A 25,893-nucleotide genomic window follows, 5' to 3' on the forward strand; every position below is an offset into this window, starting at 1 on the left:
TCTGTGTCTGCATGTGCACCTCTGTAAGTTCTTACGTCTGTTACCGATGTTTGCTTCCTTCTTGTAATCAGTATATGGTCTATTTGTGACAATGTTTTTTGGTCTGGGGAAATCCATGTTACTTTATGATATTTAGGATGTTCGAATTTTGTACTAACGATAATCATATTGGTACTAGCTGCTAGGTTACATAATCGTTGACCATTGTCATTAGTTTTTTCGTGTATTGTGTGCTTACCTGCTACTTGATTAATGTAGGGAGTTGGTGTTGTGGGGCTGTCGTGTTTAGTGTCGTTCGATAGATTTTTTAAAAATCTTGAACTCGTACTTTTCACTTTTTCGATCCAATTTTCATTTCGCGAATTATTCGATCGTCCCAGACGACGAGTTCCACCCTGGGCAACAGGTACCTCGGAGACCATCGACGTCATGAAATTCGTGTTCAGTAACTTCCAAAACCCCTAAGTATAAAAATTTTACTCATTTTTGTCAATGATATTTCCTGAGCTCTAAATTTTTCATTTTCCATCTCTTTGAGATGATGCACTTTGAAAATGCGTTTTCTCATGCACAAAAATTTTTGACGCAGATCAATTTAGTTCACAAAATTGCCTGAAACTCTCTCGAATCGAATTTAAAGAGTTGCATGAGGATTCATCTTACTGCACAAAATTCCTAGGTTTAACGTTTCGTTGCTTCGCCTATTATGATATTTACTTTCAGCGATCTCGAAAACCTCGAAACGTCAAGTAGAGAAATTGAACCCATTCCCGTAGAAATTCTTCCAGTTCAAAAGTGCATCTATTCATCTTACTATAGAACATTTGTAGGTTTAGTGCCGCATTGCTGCACCCGGTATCACTGGCGAAGCGTCCATGTAACCACTGTTACCGTTGGTAACAGTTCAAAATCTTGCAATAAATATTTTATGACTGTTATGAAATAATTCCATTTATATTTTTTACCAACAGAAATATTTGTTACTAGTACCTAATTCAGTAAATAGCCAACTAGACGCACGAACATATTGGCGAGATATGTGAATCCATTGCACGTTATTATATGCTGTTACCAATACTGGCAGTGGTAACGCAGGAGAAACCTCCCTATCGCTCGGGACTAGCTCGTTTCTGAAAATTTTGAAGGAGCGACGGCTCTGTTAGAGACTGTGCGCGGGCACGCTGTGTATATCAGTATTGTAACCATTTTGAGGATTGGTAACATTAGTTTAGTACCTATTACAGATTACAGTGTGCGTGCATTTAAACATGGAAGAGTGTTGCTACGTATTGCGTAATTGATCAACTACTTGAAAAGTTAAAAATATACTTGTATATTTTTTTTACATATAATTTTGAAGAAAGAAAGGATATTATTGAAAATGGAAGAATTAAAATACAGAGTGAGTTTTATGTATGGAAACACTCAATTATCTCGAAAACGTCTTTCACGATTTGTATGGATTTTTAGACTAATGGTTTTCTAATGCGGCCGATATTATAGTGCTAATTACATTGTTGTTGTATTTTCCGTTTTTCTGTAAATCTAATGAACTTTCTTATTTCAAATAGAATATCCTGTATATTTTTTGTTTTGAAGTCTTTAAGAAATACTGATTATTTTTCATGTTATATTTCCTATATCTAAATGCCATAATTTCGGAGTTATGGCTACATTTATTAAAAAAAAATTTTAAACAAATTATAAAAATCAATTTTTTTGGTCCGGGTAAACACTATTTTAAGTTGTTTGGATCATTGGGAACAAAAAGGTCTTTTGTAACTTTTCTCTAAAATTAATCGCTTCCGAGTTATAAACAATTTAAAACTGAAAAAAAAAACGAACAATGACGATTTTCAAGATACAAGAACACAAATTAACAATATTATTTTTAAAACAGCGAAGTACCCAAATTCAAGCTCAAGCCTTATTTTATCAGCTACCGATAAGTAATTTGAAATGGTTTCATTTTGAAACATTGATTTTTAGTTGTTAATGGAGCCCGAAAAGCCCGTCCTCTCATAATATGCACTTTATTAAAAATTAAAAAGCAATATTTTAGAATAAAATGAGCCAAGAAATCTTATGGCCAAGCTATTAGAAGACAAGTTGTACTTGAATTTAGGTACTTTGTAACTTCAAAAATTATATTTTTTATTTGTGTTTTTGAACCTTGAAATAGTCATTATTCGATTTTTTTGTTTTAAATTGTTTATTACTCGAAAATGATTAACTTTACAGAAAAATTACAAAAGACCTTTTTTGTTCTCAATGATCCAAAGAACCTAAAATAATCTCTACCTGGGCCGAAAAAATTGATTTTTATAATTTGTTTAAAGATTTTTTTTAATAAATGTAACAATATCTCCGAATTTATGGCATTTAGGTATAGGGAATATAACATAAAAAATAATCAGTATTTCTTAAGGACTTTAAAACGTAAAAAATATATAGGATATTCTATTTGAAATAAGAAAGTTCCTTAGATTTCCAGAAAAACGGAAGATCTGACAACAATGTAATTAGAACTATAATATCGACCGCATTAGAAAACCCCTACCTACCAAAAACTATAAAAATAGTGCAAGCCGTTTTCGAGGTAATTGAGTGTTTCCATACATAAAACTCACTCTGTATAAACAATAGTTTTCAAAATCTATTTTTCCTACTTGTTCATCTTTTTATGTTAATTTTATGGTATGGGCCATTCCACGAACATACGCCTGTTTTGGATTACTTCGACAACGAATAGTTTACTGTGCAACATAAGAAGTACGAAAGTAAATGGCGCTAATAATTATTCCAATAAACAATAATGTAATTTGCAATTTACTTTCGTTCTTCTTATTTTGCCCAGTAAAATATTCGTTGTCGAAGTAATCCAAAACAGGCGTATGTTCGTGGAATGGCTCATAGAATAATATGTTTAGTTTGTTTATTATTTATTGTTATACCTGTTACATATACATATCGTTCATTTGGAAGAAGATGGTTACATCTCAAAATGTTAAAGTTTTTTTTTATTGCATCAATATCTTCCAAATAATGACTTCTACTATGGAAAAAATAGTTACATGTGTAAGTAGAGTAGTTTCCGTGAGATGGCAGATGTAACTCTTTGGTTTTCCCCGAACTTTCTCTACAGAACGTTATTCGCTTTAGAGAATACAGTTATATCTTAGAATATAATAGACAAAAATAAGTTAATTTAATTGAAAGGGTGATTTATTTTTGGGATATAGAGTTATAAGTAAAGATATAACCATTTTTCTTAAAAATTATAACACTAAAAGTGAACAGTATGTTGTGATAGAAGGATACTTTCTTAGTTGTAACTTTTTTTTTGGATAATTCGTCATAAAAAAGAAGCAATATAATGTGCGTAAAAAGTAGTTTTGTGAAATGTAACCTTATTCTTCAAAGTTATTTTGTTATAGGTATGTGAATTATCTTTTTCTGCATTGAGTAAATTATTATAAATTAAACTGTAGTATTATTTAAGGATTAATTTAATTTAGCAACAAATGCTTGTTGTCTTTAATAGAGAAACGCAAGGTTTTCCTGAATACCACTTAAGTTTTCACAAAGATTTGTAAAGAAAAACAATTATTACTATTATTGCTTTATGTTTCATTTTGTGTTGTATAAGGGATACGATTTTAATGTTTTATTAATAAGTTTTATTAAATAATAATTGATATAATGGCATTTTTAATAATACTTTATAAATACAATTCCTAAAATGTAACTTTATGAGCAAACATAATGTCTTAAAAAGATAATATTTCTTTAGGGAAGAAGGTTATATAGTCGGTTCGCTAAGCTCAGACGCAACTGGCTAGATATTTTAGTCGATATTTTTTTTGTTTTTTGATAATTTTGCAAAAATTGGCAAAATTACTAACTATTTAGTGATTATTAACTATTTAGTAATTATTTTTTGCCAATTTTACTAAAATTGGGAAAATTACCGACTAAAATATCTAGAAAGTTGCGTCTGAGTTTAGCGAACAGACTATATCTAAGTTTTTTTTCTAAACCTGATATCTTAAAAAAAAAATTTTTTTTGTCAGAGCGATAAAAAGATCAGAAATCTATCATACTCAATCATTAAAGCCTATAATATCATTAAACACTGCACAAAATAAATAAAATAAACTAATATGAATCTTAAAACCTTTCTACTGAAAAAAATGAAAATTCTTAGTTATAACCCTCTTCTTCCAAATGAACGATATGTAATTACATACATATAATTTGGGAATAGTGATTTGTTTAATTTTATCCCACAGGATTGAAAACAAAAACTTATATTTGGGCGGTTCAAAATATTTTTTTTAAATAAGATTTTTTTACATCTGGTTTTGGTAACACTTTAGAAAAATTCACGCGTCGCCACTGCCCGGTATGTTATGTACAAGTATTAAAAACTAACTTATAAACTTATAAAAATAAGAAACAATTCTTTTGCTTTTTAGGTCGATGTTTGCTCGGCCGTTTTGTGTAAAACGTTTAACATAAAGACTTACGCAATTTTATAGCATCAGCGTTACATTTCATATAGTGGACAAAGTCAGCTTTGTGCATGTCAGGTATATAAACCCATAGTTGATTTTGATCCATTTTCATATTAAGGTCCATCTAAAAACAACTTATTAGTATAACCAATTAGACAGAATAATTTAAATTTCTACCTGACCACCCATATTCCATATGCAATAGGTGTATCTCTAAAACATAAGTACAATTTATTCACACATTATTTTTAAAATTAGACTTTTATAAAAAAGAACTTTTTTATAATAAAATGTTTTTATTATTTATAGGAGAGAATATAAAATAAGTTGACGATATAAAATACTTAAAATTAAAAAAATTACACTATAATAAAAAAGTACTTTTTATAATAACACGGTTGTTAAAATGGTATATAATATTTATTTTTTCTACGAGCGTGCTAAAATGTCTACTTTCGCGCACGCGTTTTAGTTTAGAAAGTTTTACTTTTCCGCACGCGTGTTCCTTTTCCGCACGCGTTTTACTTTTCCGCACGCGCTTTACTTTTCCGCAAGCGTGTTAATTTAGATATGTTAATATGACCTTAAAGTAATTATAATACATGCAACAAACTAATATTTAGATTTTACTAATTTATTTCAAATATATCTTATTGTGTTCATGTTTTAATGAAATTAACGCGAGAATTCAATGAAATAAAATAATGTTGACATAATATTCGAAAGTCAAATCAGTAGACAATAACAGTGGTTTTGAATCGTCGTCATGGAAACCAAGATCGTCGTCCTGCTAACCATTTAGGTATGCTGAAAGTTTGGTTTTGACAACCTTGTCAAAGAATTAATTTGTGTATGTATAATCAGTAGTAATTGCACAAGAGCTCTGAAATTATTGAATTTTTCCCGAGTGACATTTTGACAGTTTTAATTTCACGAGCCGAAGGCGAGTGAAATTATGTCAAAGTGTCACGAGAGCAAAAATTCTATATTAATTTCAGAGGTCCAGTGCAATTTTTTGCGATTATTTCATGAATAAAACTGTTCAAAACTAAAATTTTATTGTAATTTATTTATGTAAGTACCATTAAACACACAGTTTTTATAAATATTTGAAGAATGAAAGTCATCACTTTTATAATTTTTAAAACATTAATTGTCATTAATGTCACTGAATGTATTTTTTCGTAGCAACGAAGGACATCTGACGTAATATACTTAACGACGGGAGATTATAAAAAATTATCGATTTAATTCAGATTTCTGTAGCTTTCTGTTGGTCAGAGTCTCCTATGAATGAAATAATCATATTAATTAAATTAATTGATTAAGATTTGGTCATTTTTTAAAGACACATAGAACAAATATTGTTCGTAACGCTTGCAGAAAGTCTCTTTTCCGCACTCGACTGCTTGCCGAACTCCCGCTTCGCGTCGTTCGGCAAACTACAGTCACGTGCGGAAAAGTATGACTTTCTGCACTTGTTAGGAAAATAACTATATAATAATTAACTTATAAAATATAAATTTTAAGTATATCAACTTATCAACCTGACCAGCGAGATTCCATAATATGCAATAGGTGTATCTCTAAAACATAAGTACAATTTATTCACACATTATTTTTAAAATTACTCTTTTATAAAAAAGAACTTTTTTATAATAATATGTTTTTATTATTTTTATAGGAGAGAATAAAAAATAATTTGACGATATAAAATGCTTAAAATTACAAAAATTGCACTATAATAAAAAAGTACTTTTATAATAACACTGTTGTTTAAAATGGTATATATAAAATTTATTTATAATAATTAAATTATAAAATATGAACTTCAGGTATATCAACTTTTAATTATTTATTAAAAAAATTAAAAAAATTAAAAAAAGATACGCAACAGCCGTGTTAGAACTAGGGAACTCTCGATCTGCAGTCTAATGTCACTGACCCACCATCAATTTGTAGATATCGATTTATTAACGTATGTACTTTAAAATATCATTGCATTAGTCACATTTTTAAAATAGTTTGAAATTAAAAAAAAACGATTTATCCATACAGGGTGTTTGGTTAGTGGGGTAAAGCTCTGTAGATCCGTTATAGTAATAGATAGCAATAAAAGTTAATAACAAAAATTGTAGCCAACTTTGATTACAGATTGATAATCAGTAATCATAAATTATCAGTTTTAGACAATTCAGTCATGACTTACCTAAAATTTGGATAGACTTAAACCCGCAATTAATAATTTGCTTTGAAAAATGAAAATATTTCGAAAACTAATAAACTTAGACATAGGCAATGTTATATAACAATTAAAGTACGGTAATGGCACTTTTTGATAGTGATATAAAATACAGGAAGTTTCATTTAAAATTACTGAGAAAATAATGTACTTGCGTTTTGACTCACCCTGTATTCAATATAAAGAAAATTAGCAATATCGATCATTTATGAAAATTTTGACAATAAATAAAAAAAATATGGGATTAATAAATCATTGCCGTTATACTTATTTTTATTTATACAGGGAGTTAAACTTGTTACGATTTTCATATAAAATTGGTTATGACTTTGTAAAAACCCTGTATAACATACTAAACCTTTATATTTTTGTAATGCACAAGTTAAGAAGATTTCGAATATAAAATAAAATACAGCTTGTTCCATTTAAAAAACCACAACTTTGATCTGCCACTATGTTATCGAACACCCTGTAACATTCTAAATAATTTTGTAATGTGAAGTTCAAAGTTGACTACAATTTTTGTTATTAACTTTTTTCGCTATTCATTACTATAACGAATCTACGGAGCTTTACCCCAATAATCAATCACCCTGTATAATAGCAGTTAAATATTGCATTGCTAGCTAGTTCTAAGCTATTCTGAAAATTTCAGGTACCTAGGTAGCCTGCAACTATTTTTAAAATGGATTACAAAATTTGCGGAGACCGTGACAACAACCAAGCCAAGTATACATATAAAAACGTTTTAACCCGCGAGTAGTCGCGCGGTGAGATATAATCTCAATTTTTATTCTTTTTCGCGATAACTTGATGAAAAATTTTGCAATTTTGAAATAATTTCGTAAGTGCCTCGAGGAAGGGTGTAGTAATGCGTAGGAATTTTTTCTTCTTCTTCTTCTTCTTTTTGTGGAATTTATGGCTTTGAGGAAAGCCAATTAGCTTTAAAATAATAAAAATAAATACGATTATAACGAAATTTAAAATGGTTCACTTTATATTTCTTTATACGAGGCTCTTTCAGTTGAAATCCGTCTTTGGTCCAGAACAAAATTATGGCTAAATTCATCTACAAATGATTACCATTACACTAATTATGTAAAGTATCCCATTGCATCACCAAGAAATAAACACCATGCCTAAAAAATTTTTGTCGCTGTTGCTCGAAAAATTCTTTCACGGCATATTTTTTGTCTGGCTGAAAACTATTGTAATAGTTTAAAATGTAAACATTTTTACACCGTTTTCAAGTGGTTCAAAGATAACAAAATCAAAAGGCAATCAATCTGGTTTGTAGGGCAGATGATCTATAGTCTGGGCTGATTATCGGAGAATAGGCCATTTTTGGGAAAAGTTATTTAACAGCAATTTTATTGTTGGAATCGAATCTTATGATTGTATATACTAATAATATAGATATGCAAGTCCGCAGATAGTGTGCTACTTTTTTATAAACAAAATGGCGCCCTAAAATCGTGTTTTTTTCAATTTTTGCTCAATAACTCCAAAGATTTTAACTTTAGACCAAAAATACCCAAATAAAAATTCACCGCAATTAAATTATGCATAGAGATGTGTTTTTTTCCGATTTACTTCGACGAAAAATTTCCCCGGAGAAAGTGGGATTTTCCAACAAAATTTTTAATTTTCAACTAAACTTTTAGATAAGTAGTTTTTAATCAATAATTAAATAACTTGGTAACGTAAAAGCCCTTTCTGTGTATATTATAATTCCAGAAGCCGATGGAAATTGAATCGCCAAAAAAATGGATTTTGCGGTGGACATCAGAACTCATCACTGGATCACACGAAACAAAAAATTCAAAAAGATTTAATTAGCTTATGAGTTTCACGAGGTAACAACGTCGAGTTTTTTTATTTTTAAGGATTTTTGAATTTTTGGTATAACTCAGAAGTCAAAAATACGAAATTTTGATAAAAATTTTGTGAAAACCAACAGATTTAATATTGTTGAACAGAAAATAAGCACAAAACGAAAAATATCTCCACGTTGTTACCTCACGAAATGTCTATAGAAAATCTATGCAAAATTTCAGGTAGATCGGTCAAGTAGTTTTTCAGTTACAGTGTCCACCGCATTTGAAAAAGCAGTTTTGAGAAAAATGCGTTTAAAGTTTTGACAACTGCATCTTCATCTTCATAACAGATTTAATATTGTTGAACAGAAAATATGCACAAAACGAAAAATATCTCGACGTTGTTACCTCACGAAATGTCTAAAGAAAATCTGTGCAAAATTTCAGGTAGATCGGTCAAGTAGTTTTTCAGTTACAGTGTCCACCGCATTTGAAAAAGCAGTTTTGAGAAAAATGCGTTTAAAGTTTTGACAACTGCATCTTCATCTTCTTATTTGTCTGCCAAATCGTAAAGTGATGAACATTGGAATGTGTTTTTTGAATTGCGGAGTAATCTACAAAAGAGAAGGCGAACAGTTGTGTAACGTTTCTCACTACGCTCAAGCGTGCTGGCGCGAAGTAGCGGCAACGCGAGTCGAAGGTAGGGATATTCAACATCCTGTATCTCTGGTAATTTTACTCCGATTATTTTGAAATTTTCAGAGAGTATTCTTGAAAGTATGCACTTTTATTTGAAATAATAAAAAAAATTAAATATTTCAAACCATACCCCCCCCCCCCTTAGAACAACATACTTAAAATCTCAGACAAACACAAATGATAGGTACATATCAGTATGGCGAATATAAACATAGTTGCAGAACGTTAGTTGAGTGATTATTGATAACAATTGTTCCAAGGTTGACGCGATTAAAAATTATCCATGTCTTTTATGGATGACGAATGCAAGAATTATTGCCAGCTCAGGACAAGCCTTGGGACAACAAGTAAGAATCCACTGTTCTTGAACAGCAGAATCTCTTGGGATTAAAGCAGTGCGGCGGTAATTTGTAGGAAAGTGTCAATCATCCGTCTAGCCAACTACAGTCAGAGAAGTAGAAGATTACTTATTAATGTCGATTTATGGCCTGCTCTAGCTTACGAATATTTGTATTTGTGCAGTTTGTATACCTTGTTTATTTCTTTATAACAAGATATATGGAGACTCATCCATAAGATAAGAAGTTCTTCTTCTTCTTCTTGTGCCACTCCTATCGGAGATTGGAAATCATCAAGGCTACCCTGACTTTGTTTACAGCTGACCTAAAAAGTTCATTAGTGGTGCAGCCAAACCACTCTCTTAAATTCCGCATCCACGACATTCTTCTACGGCCTGGATTCCGTTTTCCTTCTATTTTTCCTTGCATTATATTTTGAAGTAATGCGTATTTATGACCTCTCATCAGGTGACCAAAATACTCGAGTTTTCTTCGTTTTATCGTTAACAAAATTTCTGGGTCTCTTCCTATCCTTCGTATTACTTCAAGATTTGTGATTCTTTCAACCCAACTTATCTTCAGCATTCGACGGTAGCACCACATCTAGAAACTTTCAATATTTTTTATGTTGTTCTGTTTGAAAGTCCAGGCCTCTACACCGTATAATAGCGTGTTAAATACGTAGCCTCTTAGCATTCTTAATCGTAGAGCGATGCTTAGATCTCTGTTGATGAAGAATTTTTTCATCTTTATGAAGGTGGCCCTGGCAATTTCGATACGTCTTTTTATTTCATTGTTTTGGTCTCCAGTTTCGTTTATTAAAGTTCCCAAGTATTTATAACTTGATACTTTTTCAATTTGAATGCCGTTTATACTAATATGTGCTGGTTGTGTCATGATTTTACTGAAGACCATATACTTGGTTTTTTTGATATTAATGTTTATGCCATAATTGTTGCAAGCAATATTTATGTTTGTAAGTAATCGTTGTAATTCTTCTACCGTTCTTGGAACTATTACAGTGTCGTCTGCGTATAGAATATTATTTAAAACCTCTCCATTGATTACGATTCCTTCATTTGCTTGCAAAAGGGCTTCCTGACAGATGCTTTCACTATAGACATTAAATAGCAGCGGTGACAAAATGCATCCCTGTCTTACTCCTCTACGTATTTCTATTGCTTTTGATATCTCGTTTTCTATTTTGATGTTAGCTTTCTGATTCCAATATAAGTTGAGAATTATTCGCAGATCTTTATTATCTATGTCTTTCTTTCAAGAATGTATCTTAGCCTATCGTGGCGTACTCTGTCAAACGCTTTTTCAAAATCGATAAAACATGCATGTACTTCTTGATTAACGTCTAGGCATCTTTGTGTAAGAACATTCAAACCGAAGAGAGCTTCTCGAGTACCTAGTCCTTTTCTGAACCCCATCTGTGTATTACTAATATCTGACTCCAACTTTTGATAAACTGGGTTGTGGATGATTTTTAGAAATATCTTTAGTAGATGGCTCATTAAAGATATTCTTTTGCATTGGATTTCTTTGGCAGTGTAACGAATGTAGACAGCAGCCACTCTTGAGGTATAATACCAGTATTGTATACTGTGTTAAATAAGTGCAATATTATACCTATTGATTCATCATTCAAGAGCTTTAGTAATTCAGTAGGAACCTCATCGGGTCCATTTGCCTTTCCAGTTTTGGAATTTCTAAGTGCCATTTCTACTTCACATTATAGGATTTCAGGTCCCGCTTCACCATTTACCTTGTCAATGTTATTTCTGTTTTGTCCTCTAAAAATTCTCTTATGTATTCACTACATCTATTAATTTTTTCTGTTAAGTCTACAATAATATTTCCGTCTTTGTCCTTAAGCAAACTTATTTGATCTCTTCTTTGGGTTCCTGTAAGTTCTTTTACTTTTTTATGTATATTGAATGTGTCATACTTTCTTTCATAGTCTTCCATTTCTACACATTGTTCTTTAATCCATGATTCTTTGGCCTTCTTTATTATTTGCTTTATGTTCTTATCAACCTCTCTGTATTTTTCTGAATTATTCTTCAATTTGCGTCTTTCATCCATTAGTTCTAGTATGTCTGGTGTCATCCACACCTTATGTTTCTTTGGAGATTTGGTTAGGTGTTTCTTTCCCGTAGTTCTTATTATAGTGTTTAATACTTCAGTTTTTCATATATGTTGTCTGTTCTGTGGATTTGGTTTTGTGCTACACTGAGGCCAGTGTTGATGTCTTCGCGCACTGTTTGTCGTCGGTGTTCACTTTTAATCTGACTTAAGTCTAACGCTGGGATGATGGTTTTTCTCATTTTCTTTGGTCTAGCTTCTAACACAGATACTACTGGATTATGATCCGAACCGATATCAGTTCCAGGGTAAGTTTTAGTACATTTCACGGCATTACGGTATCTTTTGTCACCATTATGTAATCTATTTGGTTTCTGATTACTTTTTCTTGTGTGTGTTGAGGTGACGTCCACGTATACAGTCTCCTTGGGGGTAATTTAAAGAATGTATTAGTTATTATTAAATCTTCGCTTTGACAAAACTGAACTAAACGATCACCCCTTTCATTTCTATTACCTAAGCCGTATTCACCGACATTTTCTCCAACTTTACCCTGACCTACCTTGGCGTTCAGATCGCCCATTACTATGTTAATGTGTTGTCTCTTTGTTGTTCTCATCACCTCTTCTAAGTTATTATAGAATTGTTCTATTTCCTCTTCGTCTTTGTCTGCTGTAGGAGCGTACACTTGTATGATGTTTATTATGTTTTTCTTATCTTTCAGTTGTATTAACATCACGCGCTCTGAGAATGGAGTAAAATTTGCTACAGCATCTTTACATTTTTTTGAGATGATGACTCCAACTCCGTATCGATGGGTTGTGGTGTCGCTTCCGGCATAATAAAACATACCATGATTAGTTGTGGGGCATTTGCCATTTCCTGGCCATTGTGTATCGCTTATCGAAGCTGTTGGCTAGTAAGTGGAGATTGCTTATACCGGCAATCGCTCGGTGGTTACCCTCACTTAGTATAGCCTACAGACCAATGCAGTTGCCCAGGTTGTGGCACGTGGAGCCATAAGTGACAGTTGGATGTCTTATGAGGACCAGTTACTTCGAACCATCTCCCGTATATTACGCTCGATGTGGCCGTTCTCATAAAAGGTACTACCTCTATAAAACACCCCAACACCGATAAGAAGTTAAACAACATTAAAGATATTCGCTGAGACAAAAAAATGTACTGAATCGGTGCAGTTCAAAAAGAGGAAGGAAGAAAAAATGTCATAAAGAAACGAATAGAAATTTTGTAACACTTCGACCTTAGACTAAATTTAGACTCTTACCTGTAAAGCATCATCGCCTTCGGGGAAAGTTCCATTGTAGACCCTATCTATTTGATCTTCTGACGCACCTGTTACCCTTCTGCAAATAGTATGCCATCTATCGACGTGCTTTAGGAGAGCCGGGCCGAAATCCTTTAATAAATAAAATTAAAATATTTACTCCACATTCAATTACTATAAACATCAAATATCTAACAAAATATCAAATATCAAGTATCGCATAAATTCATTATTTCGTAAACCAGCGATATTAAGAAAAAATCTCGAAACAGGTCGATTTTTATTTTTAAATTCCGATTTGTTTGGCATATATATCATACTAGTGACGTCATCCATCTGGGCATGATGACGCAATCGATGATTTTTTTAAATGAGAATAGGGGTCATGTGGTAGCTCATTTGAAAGGGTATTCAATTCTCTATTCACTAATATAAACATTAATATACTTATTTATACAAGGTGTTCAAAAAAACATTTTTTTAATTAAAATAATTGAGACAAAGAAGAATGTATGTAATATTTATTGAATTCAAAATACGTTTTACTGTTGTCAGGAAACAGGAAAAAAATGTTTATTTGACAAATACATATTGTTTTTCGCTTAAATTCAATGTTAAATCTGCCACCCACCTGCTATTGGCAGTTTAAACATTTCGTTTAAACGGAAATCAATGTTTATTTGTCAAATAATTTTTTTTTCTGTTTACTGACAGCAGTAAAATGCATTTTGAATTAAATAAATTACATATATTCTTCTTTTTGTCTCACTTATTTTAATTAAAAAAATGTTTTTTGAACACCCGGTATAAATAATTATGTTAATGTTTACACTATTGGATAGAGAATTGAATACCCTTTCAAACGAGCTATCACACGACCCCTGTTCCCATTTAAAAAAATCATTGATTACGTCATCACTCCCAGATGGATGACGTCACTAGTATGATATATATGCCAAAAAATCTTAATTTAAAAATAAAAATCGACCTGTTTCGGGATTTTTTCTTAGAGTCGCCGGTTTATGAAATAACGAATTTATGCGTTACTTTATGGACGCACTGTATATAACAAACATATTAACAGGAAAACTAGACGGATACCAATGTCGAGATCATAGTCCAGAGAAATAAGGTTTTTGTCGGGACACTTGAGCAGCCAGGATGCAAATGGATTTTTTGGGTACTATAGAAATACATTATAAATACAAAAATGCCTGTCACAGTTCGGACGAGAAACTTAGTTATTAACAAATAGGGGTCAAAAATGGCAGTTTTTTCGTTTAAATCGCTACAGGTAAAAATAGGGTAATTAAATATTTTATTTATAATACTCTTCTTTTTGTAGATGAGCCAATGTTTAAAATGGCACTTTTTTGAATTTTGGTCCGATCCTTTGTTGTTTCGAAAAGTGCAAAATAAAACTAAAATATCAAAAATAAAAAATGTGCTATAACTTTTGCGAAAATGGCCTTAAGACTTTCATATTGCAAGAAATATTGAGTCAAACATTCCATATAATGCACAAAAAATTTTTATGATGATTCGTTAATTAGTTTAAATTTTATTCAGTTTGTTTATCGCAAAGAGCTTTTTTTTCGCCATGTAATTGTTCAGAAAATAATAATGACATAGCAATTCTGTGAAAACCACATGCAAGAATGATAGTTATATTTTTAAAGTATTGGCAAAAATCATTAAAAATTCGTTTTTATCACTCCTAAAAAAGTTTAGTAAAATAGAGTCATTTTTGGCTTCTAAACAATTTGACTAAATTTGTTAATATTAGGTTTGTTCTAGCATTAGTTTCAAACGGTTTGAAACCATCAGCGAATAGTCGACCAGCGCGACTAGATGGGATAGCACTGGTGACTCTCACTGATTAACTGTTTGCTGACGGTTTCGGACTAGTTTGACTGTTTGCTAGAACAAACCTATTGACTACAGAGTAAATCTACTTTAGGATTTCAAAAGCTGGTATTTTTATACGAATTTTCAGAAAAAAAACTTTTTGCCTAGGATAATTAGGTTTAAAATTAGCCACTTTTATTATTTAATTCGCAGTCACTTCTATGTATTATTTACATCAAATTCTCCTGTAACAGTGTTAGTTACCATACTACTCCGAAACGGCTTGGCCGATTTTTATAAAATTTTACACGTTTACCCTGTAGGACGTTGAAGAGGTTTTAATCTATTTTTTATACCCATAAGTTATAAGGGGGGTTGCCCACTTGACATTTTTTTATATTTTTTTGGACAAAATTATCTACCTTAATTTTATATGATGTAGAATTAAAAAATACACACAACCCTTAATTTTCACTCTTCACCAACCCCTTTTTGTTAATAGCCATCTATATATTTACATCTATAAAATTCTCCTGTCACAGTGTTAGTTTCCATACTCCTCCGAAACCGCTTGACCGATTTTTATGAAATTATAAATGTATATTCGGTAGGTCTTAGAATCGGTCGTAATCTATTTTTCATATCCCTGAGTGATAAGGGGAGTTCCCCCTAACATTCTGTAATGTTAGGTGGGTTTGTGTGTACATAACGTACTCTATAAGACTACGAGTACATACAAATTAAAAAAATTATGATCAAAATCCATCAACAAGTTCCAACGATATTAATCGCAGCATATGTTTGCAGAATCAATTTCGTTTTTTGAGTGCACCTATTTTAGTAATTCCCCTCCACCGACCACGAATTATCTCCGTTCGGACGCCATTTATAAAGCTTTATTAACCACTCTGTTGAGGTTCAAAGTTTACTCAAACTTTTACACATAACCTATATATCTTCAACTTCAAAATGGCAATAGTTAAGTTGGTTAATTGTTATAAACAAAGTAGCCGTCAATTTAACGAAAAAAGTGGCTAACTTTGACCGTAATTAACCTAGGCGAAAAGTTCTTCTTTGAAAATTCGTATAAAAATACCAGTTTTTCAAAATAAACTGTTGTTTTAGCCTACAATTATTAATATCAACAAAGTTATTCAAATTGTTTATAAGCCAAAAATGACTCTATCTTAGTAAAATGTTTTCTGAGTGACGAAATTGAGATTTTAATTATTTTTTTAAATGTTTTGAAAACATGAATATTTTCCTTTCATGTTGTTTTCACATAATTGCTGTATCGTTATTATTTTTTGAACAATAACATTGTGAAAAAAAAAAGCTCTTTTGGATAAACAAATTGAATAAAATTTAAACTAATTGACGCATCGTCTTAAAAATTTTTGTGCATTGTATTTGACTCAACTTTTTGTGCAATATGAAAGTCCTAAATTTATTTTCGCAAAAGTTATAGCAAATTTTTTATTTTCGAAACTTTAGTTTTATTTTGCAATAACCGAAGCAAAAAAATATTCGGACCAAATTTCAAAAAACGCTATTTTAAACCTTGGCTCATCTACTAAAACAGCGTTTCTCAACCTTTTACCATTTGCGACCCAATTTTCCATAATTATTTTCACCGCGCCCCCCTGTTACAATAACAATCTATTTATGCAATAATAATGAACCTTGAATATTTCGACAAAAACAGTATGATGTTTTCTGCACTGAAAACCAAAGCGTTCCGTATACTATTACCGTTTTCAACATCCTACCTTTGCGAAACAGGATTTTCCGCGATGGCTGCTTTGAAGACCAAATATAGATCACAGCTAAATATAGAAAAAGATCTGAGAGCGTCTATTTCTTATATTACACCCTGTTTCGATAAACTTTGTTACATGATATACATGTGTATTTTATTTTTCATTTTGTCAGAATTTTGTTTTGCCTTGATTTTAGTAAATTAGTCAATATTGTTGGTGGTTTTTATTTGATATGCTCACGGCCCCCATTACTAAAAGCGCGCCGACCTAGGGGGGCGCGCCCCACAGGTTGAGAATAACTGTACTAAAAGAAAAATATTATAAATAAGACATTTAATTACCCTATTTTTACCTGTAGCGATTTAAACGAAAAAAACTCTCATTTTTGATCCTTATTTGTTAATAACTAAAATTCTCGTCCAAACTGTGACGGACATTTTTGTATTTATAATGTATTATTAGGTATATAGTACCCAAAAAATCCATTTGCAACCTGGCAGCTCAAGTGTCCCGGACATGGTATATTTTTGCCTTATTTCCCTGGTGTATCAAGCTCGATTCAGAAAGGGATATACCACAACAGACCACTTGGTAACAATGAAAATACTCACAGAACGTGCTAATGAGTACAGAATATTGCTATATATTGTTTTTGTGGATTTTGAAAAGGCCTTTGACAGCATTGAACAATGGATCATATTATAATCCTCGCTAATAAATGAAAGGATCGACTATCGATACACAGATAAGTTGAAAAACATCTACGAAAAAGCCACAATCACAATAAAACATCCACACCAAAACACCAAAACAATAATAATAAATAGAGGAATAATTAAGCAAGGGGACACAATATCCTCAGAATAATTTACAGAAGCACTAGCAGATAATATTTATAATAATTATGACCCCTTTCAGGCTGACACCTCAGTGGTTACAGGAAGTAGCAATAAGGGATGAAAGGGGAAAGTTAGTGTAGTCTTTAAAGGTTTTCACAACTTGCACTTTTACCCTGGGGTGGAGACCACCCCTTCTCGGGGGTGAAAACTAGTTTATTAAAAATAACCCCACATATCGATAGAGGGAAAAATTATAAGTAAAATTTGTTATATCAAGTTATTAAAATAAATCAATACTTTTTGAGTTATTAAAGATCAAATATTTGTCTGTCTAAGAGCAGATGCGTAAAGTTACTGATGATAAAAAGAACATGTTATTTATTTGTATGTTACTGAAATATTATTTTTATATTATTTCGATATTATAAATTTAGCAAAAGTGTATTCGAATATGTCAAATGTATCCATTATTGGACACCCCCAGTTTCTGGACATATTCCGTTTATATTGATAGAAATTCAATTAAATATCCAAATATTATAAAAATAATATTTTACTAACATACAATTAATTAACATGTTCTTTTTATCATCCGTAACTTCACGCATATGCTCTTAAATAAATAGACAAATCTTTGATCTCAAAACTCAAAAATATTGATTTATTCTAATAACATGATATAACAAATTTTACTTAAAATTTGTCCCTCTATCGATTTGTGGGGTTATTTTTAATAAAATTGTTTTCACCCGCGGGAAGGGGTGGTATTCACCACCAGGGCAAAAGTGCAAGTTGGCACCAAATCAGTTTTATTTCTTGAGGTATGCTCTAAAAAGTCACCTATTTTCATGCAAATCGATGGAGGTTTAACAAAATAGGAAGTAAAAACTTTAATGACTGCACTAACTTTCCCCTTTCATCCCTTATTGCTACTTCCAGTATCCACTGAGGTGTCAGCCTTAAAGGGTTCATAATTGTCAATATACAATGGACACATTTCACAGGAAAACCTCCATATTACTTGTGACGATGATTTTTCGGCTCTAGCTCTCCGTCTATTATTAAATGAAGAATTTGACAGACAGCCTGTAAAGTCAACGTAGACAGTAGCAGCAATGGTCGCCAAAATAACAAACGAGGAACTGGCTCAAGCGCTTCAAAAAATAAAGAACGGAAAAGCGGTAGGACCAGATGATACGGTAGGAACAAGGTGGCTAGCAGGTCTATTTAATACAATTACGGAAGTTGTACAAATGCCAGACGAATGGAGAAGCAGTATACTGGTACCTGTTTACAAAAACAAGGGAGATATACAACAATGTACAAACTACAGGGCTATAAAACTGCTTAGCCACACCATGAAAATATGGGAAAGAGTAATTGATAAACGGATACGTGAAGAGACCGAAATATCCGAGAATCAATTTGGCTTTATGCAGGGCAGATCAACAACAGATGCAATTTTCATTATAAGGCAGTTGATGGGAAAATACAGGAGTAAAGAAACAAACGCTCATATGGTATTTATTGATCTTGAGAAAGCATATGGTAGAGTTCCTCGAGAGATTCTGTGGTGTGCACTCAATAAGAAAGGAATCCCTGGCGAATATTTAAAGATTGTGAGGGATATGTATGACGGAGCAACGACTAGTGTTAGGACAGGTGTGGGAGAGACTGATAAATTTCATGTGAAAGTAGGATTGCACCAAGGCTCTGTGCTTAGTCCGTATTTATTCTCATTAGTTTTGGACCAGATAACAGCGAAACTACAGGGTAACATTCCATGGTGCTTAATGTATGTTGATGATGCCGTGTTAGTAGGAAATAGTGAAAGAGACTTAGAACAAAAACTGGAACAGTGGAGGCAACCTCTGGAGGAAAAAGGTTTAAAACCTACTAGGACAAAAACAGAGTATTTGGAATGTTCATTTAAATATGGAGTTACTACAAATAAAATGGTATCTTTGGATGGTGAACTGATTGTAAAAAGCAATAGTTTTAAGTACCTGGGATCGGTATTACAGAGTAATGGAGAAATAGATGGAGATGCATGCAGTAGAATTAGGGCTGGATGGATGAAGTGGAAAGAAGCGAGTGGTGTGTTGTGTGACAGAAAAATTCCAATGAAGCTGAAGGGAAAATTCTATAAAACAGCCATAAAACCGGCTATGATGTACCGAACTGAATGTTGAGCAGTGAAGAAGAAAGTGGAACAACGAATTCATGTGGCGGAAATGAGAATGCTTAGATGGATGAGTGGAGTGTCAAAGAAGGATAAAATTAGAAATGAGTATATCAGGGGAAGCCTAGGTGTGGCACCAATTAATGCCAAAATGAGAGAGCATAGGTTAAAATGGTTTGGTCATGTTCAACGTCGAGACGTTAATCACCCAGTACGAAGAATAGCTGAAGTGCAGATTCCTGGAAGGAGTAGGAGAGGAAGACCAACGAAGACCTGGGGGGATACGATAAGGCAGGACATGTTGGTAAAGGGGATTGACATTGATATGACCCAAGATAGAATTGTGTGGAGAAATGCAATAAGGTAAGCCGACCCCGCATAGGGATAAGGCAAAAAGAATGATGAATAGCGGTGATATCAGACAATATGAAAGATCTTAACAAAATAATGACACAATAATTGGTCTAGGTAGGTAGGTCTAGGTCTAGGTAGGAGATAGGTCTGAAAATGAACTACACAAAAGTTAAATATATGACAAAGGTAGAAGGAGACAACGAAACCATGCAAACAGAAACAAGTACAATACAGAAAGTCAAGGAGTACATATATCAATCTAGGGCAAATAATGAAACTAAGTAAAAAAAATCAAACAGCAGAAACCAAAAGGAGAATAAAACCCGCATTGCTGACATTCTGAAAAGTGTACTATATCCTGAAAAACCAGAACTATGCCCAATACTTCTGCCCAAAAATATATGATCAATATATCCTACCAGTACTTGAATATGGAGCACAGATATGGATCTTCACAAAGGAAAATACGGAAAAGATAGCTTAAACTCAAAGGGGAATGGAAAGGCAGATGCTGGGTATCAATATATAATATCAAGGTGATAAAAAATACGTGGATCAGAAATAAAACCAAAGTGAAACACGTAAACAAACATGCAACTACTGTCGAATTAAAATTTGCAGGATACAACAGCAGACAAAGAGACGGAACATGGGATGAAGCGATAACCCACTGGAGACCATGGAACCATAAAAGAGGAAAGGGCAGACCACAGACGAGATGGTTGAATGACCTAAAAAATACGTAAAGAACAGATGGACAGGATTAGCACTGAACCGAGAAGAGTGGAAGAATAAGGGGGAGGCCAACGTTTAACTTTGGACAAATGAAAGGCAATAGATAGATAGATCGAATATCTCGGTATTTAATATAGAAGAAGAAGAAGAAACTATAGAGACGAAAGAAATTCTGTAAGCGGAACTGACAAGAACGAAGGAAAACTACCAAGAATTCTTAAAGTTAAAGGTAGAGTTCAAGAACTGGCTAGAAACAAACCATCCGGAATACATAATCTCCCAGCTGAACTATGAAAGAAGTTGGCTATGAGACCATAGTACGAGTGCAGCTCATAAAAGAATATAGACACATGGATCCCCCTCGGTGATTGCAGTATTGGACTATTTTGTACCATACACAAAAAATTAAATACTTGAAAACTCTAATCACAGAAGAATTACACTTACAAATGTAGCGTATAAAATAATCTCCACTATACATACTACGTCACCGTATCGACACCATATGGAGAACGAAATAAATAGAAATATAAGAGGCTGGTTTCCAACTTGGTAAATCGACAATTCATCACAATGCAATCCTAAAATATTTTGGAAGAAAATTTTATAAAAAACACTAGAAAACGACATAGAGACACCGCATATTTATAGATTATAAGACAGCCTACGACACTGTAAATGGAAGATACATGTTCAAAGCAAAGAAAAAGCTAGGAGTACCAAATCAGTTGATATAATATCTAAAAAACTACCATTTGAAAAATTTTAATTTAGACTACGAATCCAGAGGAAAATGTCTAATACAATCAAAAATACTAATGACAATAAATTAATACTTCATCATCTTGGTGCTACAGCCCTTAGAGGGCCTCGACCTTCTCAAGATTTCTACGCCATTCTGTTCTGTCCCTTGCTTGCATTTTTCAGTTGCCGACTCCGATCTTCTCGGCATATTGTGTTACCCCGTCCATCCACCTCAGCTTTGGTCTACCCCGTCTTCTCATTCCCACGGGTTGCGCTGTTAGAATCTTTTTTATCATGTTCGATTCAGGGGCCCGGGCTACATGTCCTGCCCACTGCAGGCGGTTTCGCTTAATTATAGTGATAATATCTTTTCCACCAACCGTATCCTTGTAGATATTCTGCAGTTCAAAGTTATATCTACGCATATATTCCGTTCTCACAGACTGCTCCGAATATCTTACGTAGTACCTTTCTTTCAAAAATCGATAGAGCGGGTTCATCTGTTTTAGTTAGCGTCCATGCCTCTGATCTATATGTGAGAATGGGGACTATCAATGTTCTATACAGCCTTATACGAGTTTTTTGAGACAGACGTTTGTTAGCTAAGTACTTTGATAGACTATGATAACACCTGTTTGCAATTATTATTCGTCTTTTTATTTCCCCTGATGTGTTATTATTGGGGTTAACCGATGTCCCTAGATATATGAACTCTTTGACTGCTTCGAAGTTTTGGTCATTGATGATTAGATCTGCGTCAATATTTCCAGCTCTTGTGTTTGTGTTAGTCGCCATGAATTTGGTTTTATTTCGATTTTTATGTAACTCCATTCATTCTGCTGCTACTACTAGCTCGGTTAGGATTTCCGCAGTTCTCGCTCTGGTTCTTGTTATAATGTCCACGTCGTCTGCATATGCTAGAATTTGGACAGATCTATTGAATATTGTTTCCCTGCTATCTATATTAGCGTCTCGTAAGACCTTTTCTAATGCTACATTAAAAAGTTGACACGCCAGCGCATCTCCCTGCCTTAACCCCCTATGTATTTCAAATGGGGTTGACGAGGGCTGATATCATTTTCGCCATTGTCACTTTTATCATACATATGAGTTTTTTTGGAATTCCTAACTCATTCATAGCGTTGTAGAGACTTGGTCTTAAGACACTGTCATATGCAGCTTTAAAATCGACAAAAATATGGTACATATCTATGTTAAACTCTTGCGCTTTTTCCAGGATCTGTCGTAGTGTAAAGATCTGGTTAATGGTTGAACGTCCACGTCTGAATCCTGCCTGATATTCTCCTAGAAATCTTTGGGTATAAAGCTTCAATCTCTCGTGCAAAATATTTGACAATATCTTGTATGCTGTATTTAGGAGAGTTATTCCGTGGTAATTATTGCATTACAGTTGGATTCCCTTTTTGTGTAACGGGCATATTAAGCCTAAGCTCCATTCTTCAGGCATTTGCTCCTCAGACCAAATTTTACAAACAATTTCTCGCATCACCTTGGTGAGCTGCTCTCCACCGTGCTTAAATAACTCTGCTGGGATGCCATCGCTGCCTGGGGATTTGTGGCTTCTTAGTTTTTCTATAGATATTTTCACTTCTTTTACCGAAGAAATAAATTAATACTGTTGATACATATTTTTACTATATATCAACTATGACTAAAAGCTATATGATACCTGAAATGAAATTTTTTCATTTATAGACAGGTTATCGATTCGCATGGATCTACATGCTTACCTTTTTTTCTAATCTGGATAACGTTGAGTCAAACCAGCAAAGCAAAAGAATTCCTACTAAGATTGCTTTCATCATTGGTTCTATTTTTAATCCTTTAGCCTACAAATCATCAGTTAATTAAATTAGATAGCAGAAAAATGCAAAATGATGACTGTTTAGCAAATTAACATTATATACTAACTAAATGCAAAATAATAGTATATTATGCAACGAGCAATTTTAATGATGGTCATTATGAAGCGAGTATGCGGGATACGAAACGAGCCACCTAGCGGCGAGTTTCGTATAGAGTACGGGCTTTATAATGATAATTAAATGCAAGTTGTATACACGGTTTTTTCTATGATCATTCACAACAAACAATATATTCAAAGTTATTAATTTTGTAACGCAAAAAAATTATGTAAATAATTTGTCAGTTTGTTTACATATTGAGAACTGTCAAAGCGTATGCATTTGACTCGCCATTGGTCACTGCGCGTGTGCCACCTTCACCTTCATCGTGAATGCCATATCGCGATTCTATTGGTTAAAAGACTGTATCGTAATGAAAATCTGTATCAAAAAAGTTCATTATGATACAGGTATTGACATCATAATTATTGATATATTATACAGTGCATTCGTAAAGTGTGGAAATGGTCTATTATCTCATGACTTACCTATTTTCACAGTTAAAGCTCTGACAGGTGGATTTTTATTTTTAAATTATGATTTTTTGACGTATATCCCATAATAGTGACGTCATCGATTTGGGCGTGATGACGTCATCGATGATTTTTTTAAATGGGAATAGGGATGGTGTGGTAACTCATTCGAAAGGTGATTCAATTATCCATTCAGTAGTATAAACATTAACATCATTATTTATACCGGGTGGCCAAAAAAATAATTTTTGAATTAAATTAATTGTCGCAAAAAAAAAGAATACATGTAATTTATTTAACTCAAAATACACTTTACTGCTGTCAGAAAAGAGGAAAAAATGTTTATTTGACAAATAAACATTTCTTTTCGTTTAAATTAAATGTTCAAACTGTCAAGAGGCAGGTGTGTGGCTGTTTTACATTTAATTTAAGCGAAATGCAATGTTTATTTATGAAATAAACCTTTTTTATTATATGTGACATCAGTAAAATGTATTTTAAGTTAAATAAATTACTTACATTCTTCTTTTTGCGTCAACTATTTCAATTCAAAAATTATTTTTTGGCCACCCTGTATAAATAATGATGTTAATGTTTATATCACTGAGTAGAGCATTGAATCATCTTTCAAATGAGCCAACACACGACCCCTATTCCCATTTAAAAAATCATCTATGAATATTATGGGATATACGTCAAAAAATCATAATTTAAAAATTAAAATCGACCTGTCAGAGCTTTAACCCTGAAAATAATTAAGTCATGAGATAATAGCCCGTTTCCACATGTTACGAATGCACTGTAGTACGAGAATAGAAAAAATAATTAAAAGGGAGCAATGAGCAGTAGACTAAGACGTATTGCTGAAATGCGTGTGAGAAAAAATACAACAATTTATAATAAATATGACTCCATGAAATATTTTTAGCACAAAATCCTAAACGAATTGTAAACGACTACTATTATTCTTATGTTAGGAAGGCAAAGATGCAGAGAGATAAACTGAACAGTCTGTCATCTATACGTGAGGCAGGAGTATGTGCTTAGGAAATTTGCCAAAAATCAAGAAGGAAAAATATAGGTACGTAAATTCGACAAATAATTATTTTGACTTCGAAAGAAAATCATAATAAATTCACAATATATTTTTAACCTTAATACCTATCACTAGCTTCTAAAAAGCAAAATAAAAGTAGAGTTTAATACCACACAAAATTATCAGGAAACAATGAGACCATACTAAATTTTTGATGCTTAAATACAGAAAATTATAATGAACCTTCTCATTACAAAAAAAATAAATACATAATTTATGTAAAAAGTAGAAAAATATATTAGAAATAAATTCCAAATTGATAGTCGGATCATTATTTTACTCGTATTTGATATTCTATTCATGTAGGTAATTGATACCTATCGTCGACGTGCTTAAAAAAGTTGTATATGCTATACATTTTTAACAAAGTACCAAAACTACGTTAATTAAACCTTTAATGAGAAATCCTTTGATAGGAATATGTAACAATTAACGTTGTAAGTTTTCGACGCAAAAGACAAACCATTAAAAATTATAAATACATTTTAACCCTAGAATCAGAGACTCGTTTAGGTCAATTGACGCAATCGGTCAATCGATTTTCATAAAAATTTGTGAGTAGTTAGAGAATACCCCAAGGAACAAAGTTGACATGAAGCCAACTTGCGCTTTTAGCGTGGTGGTGGATGCCACCCTTTCTCGGGGGTGAAAATTATTTTTTTAATAATACCATAAATCGATAGAGTGACAAATTATAAGCAAAATTTGTTACATGTATAAAGTTATTAATATAAAGCAATACTTTTCGAGTTACTAAAGATCAAAGATTTTATTTTTTCATAAAAAAATGCATATTTTAAAGCGGTTTTCCACGTATAACTCAAAAACTATAAGCTATTACAAAAGAGTTATTATTACCAAAATTAAAGATAATAAAAAACTGAATACACTCCTCACTTAAATAACTAAACTAATGTTATTTCAAAGTGAGTTTATGGGTAATTG

The 25,893-nt window shown here is 32.5% G+C and overlaps 1 protein-coding gene across 2 annotated transcripts in view; it reads right to left on the bottom strand.

The window, feature by feature from the left end:
* The window catches only part of LOC114332597 (uncharacterized), a 40,339-nt gene extending 15,255 nt beyond the window's left edge, over positions 1–25,084 (bottom strand). Inside the window, exons 1-5 of one of the 2 annotated variants that reach the window (XM_028282419.2) lie at positions 25,014–25,084; positions 23,206–23,304; positions 12,993–13,124; positions 4,695–4,730; positions 4,530–4,641 (exon numbers count right to left, since the gene is read on the bottom strand). In XM_028282419.2, the coding sequence (XP_028138220.1) occupies positions 4,530–4,641; positions 4,695–4,730; positions 12,993–13,124; positions 23,206–23,280 (355 nt within the window). In that variant the 5' untranslated portion in view covers positions 23,281–23,304; positions 25,014–25,084. Of the gene's footprint in view, positions 1–4,529; positions 4,642–4,694; positions 4,731–12,992; positions 13,125–23,205; positions 23,305–25,005 lie in introns of both variants that reach the window. The other variant, XM_028282420.2, reaches the window with a different exon arrangement.
* Positions 25,085–25,893: the final 809 nt, after the last annotated feature.

Source organism: Diabrotica virgifera, chromosome 2, assembly GCF_917563875.1.
Source record: "Diabrotica virgifera virgifera chromosome 2, PGI_DIABVI_V3a".
Taxonomy (NCBI): domain Eukaryota; kingdom Metazoa; phylum Arthropoda; class Insecta; order Coleoptera; family Chrysomelidae; genus Diabrotica; species Diabrotica virgifera.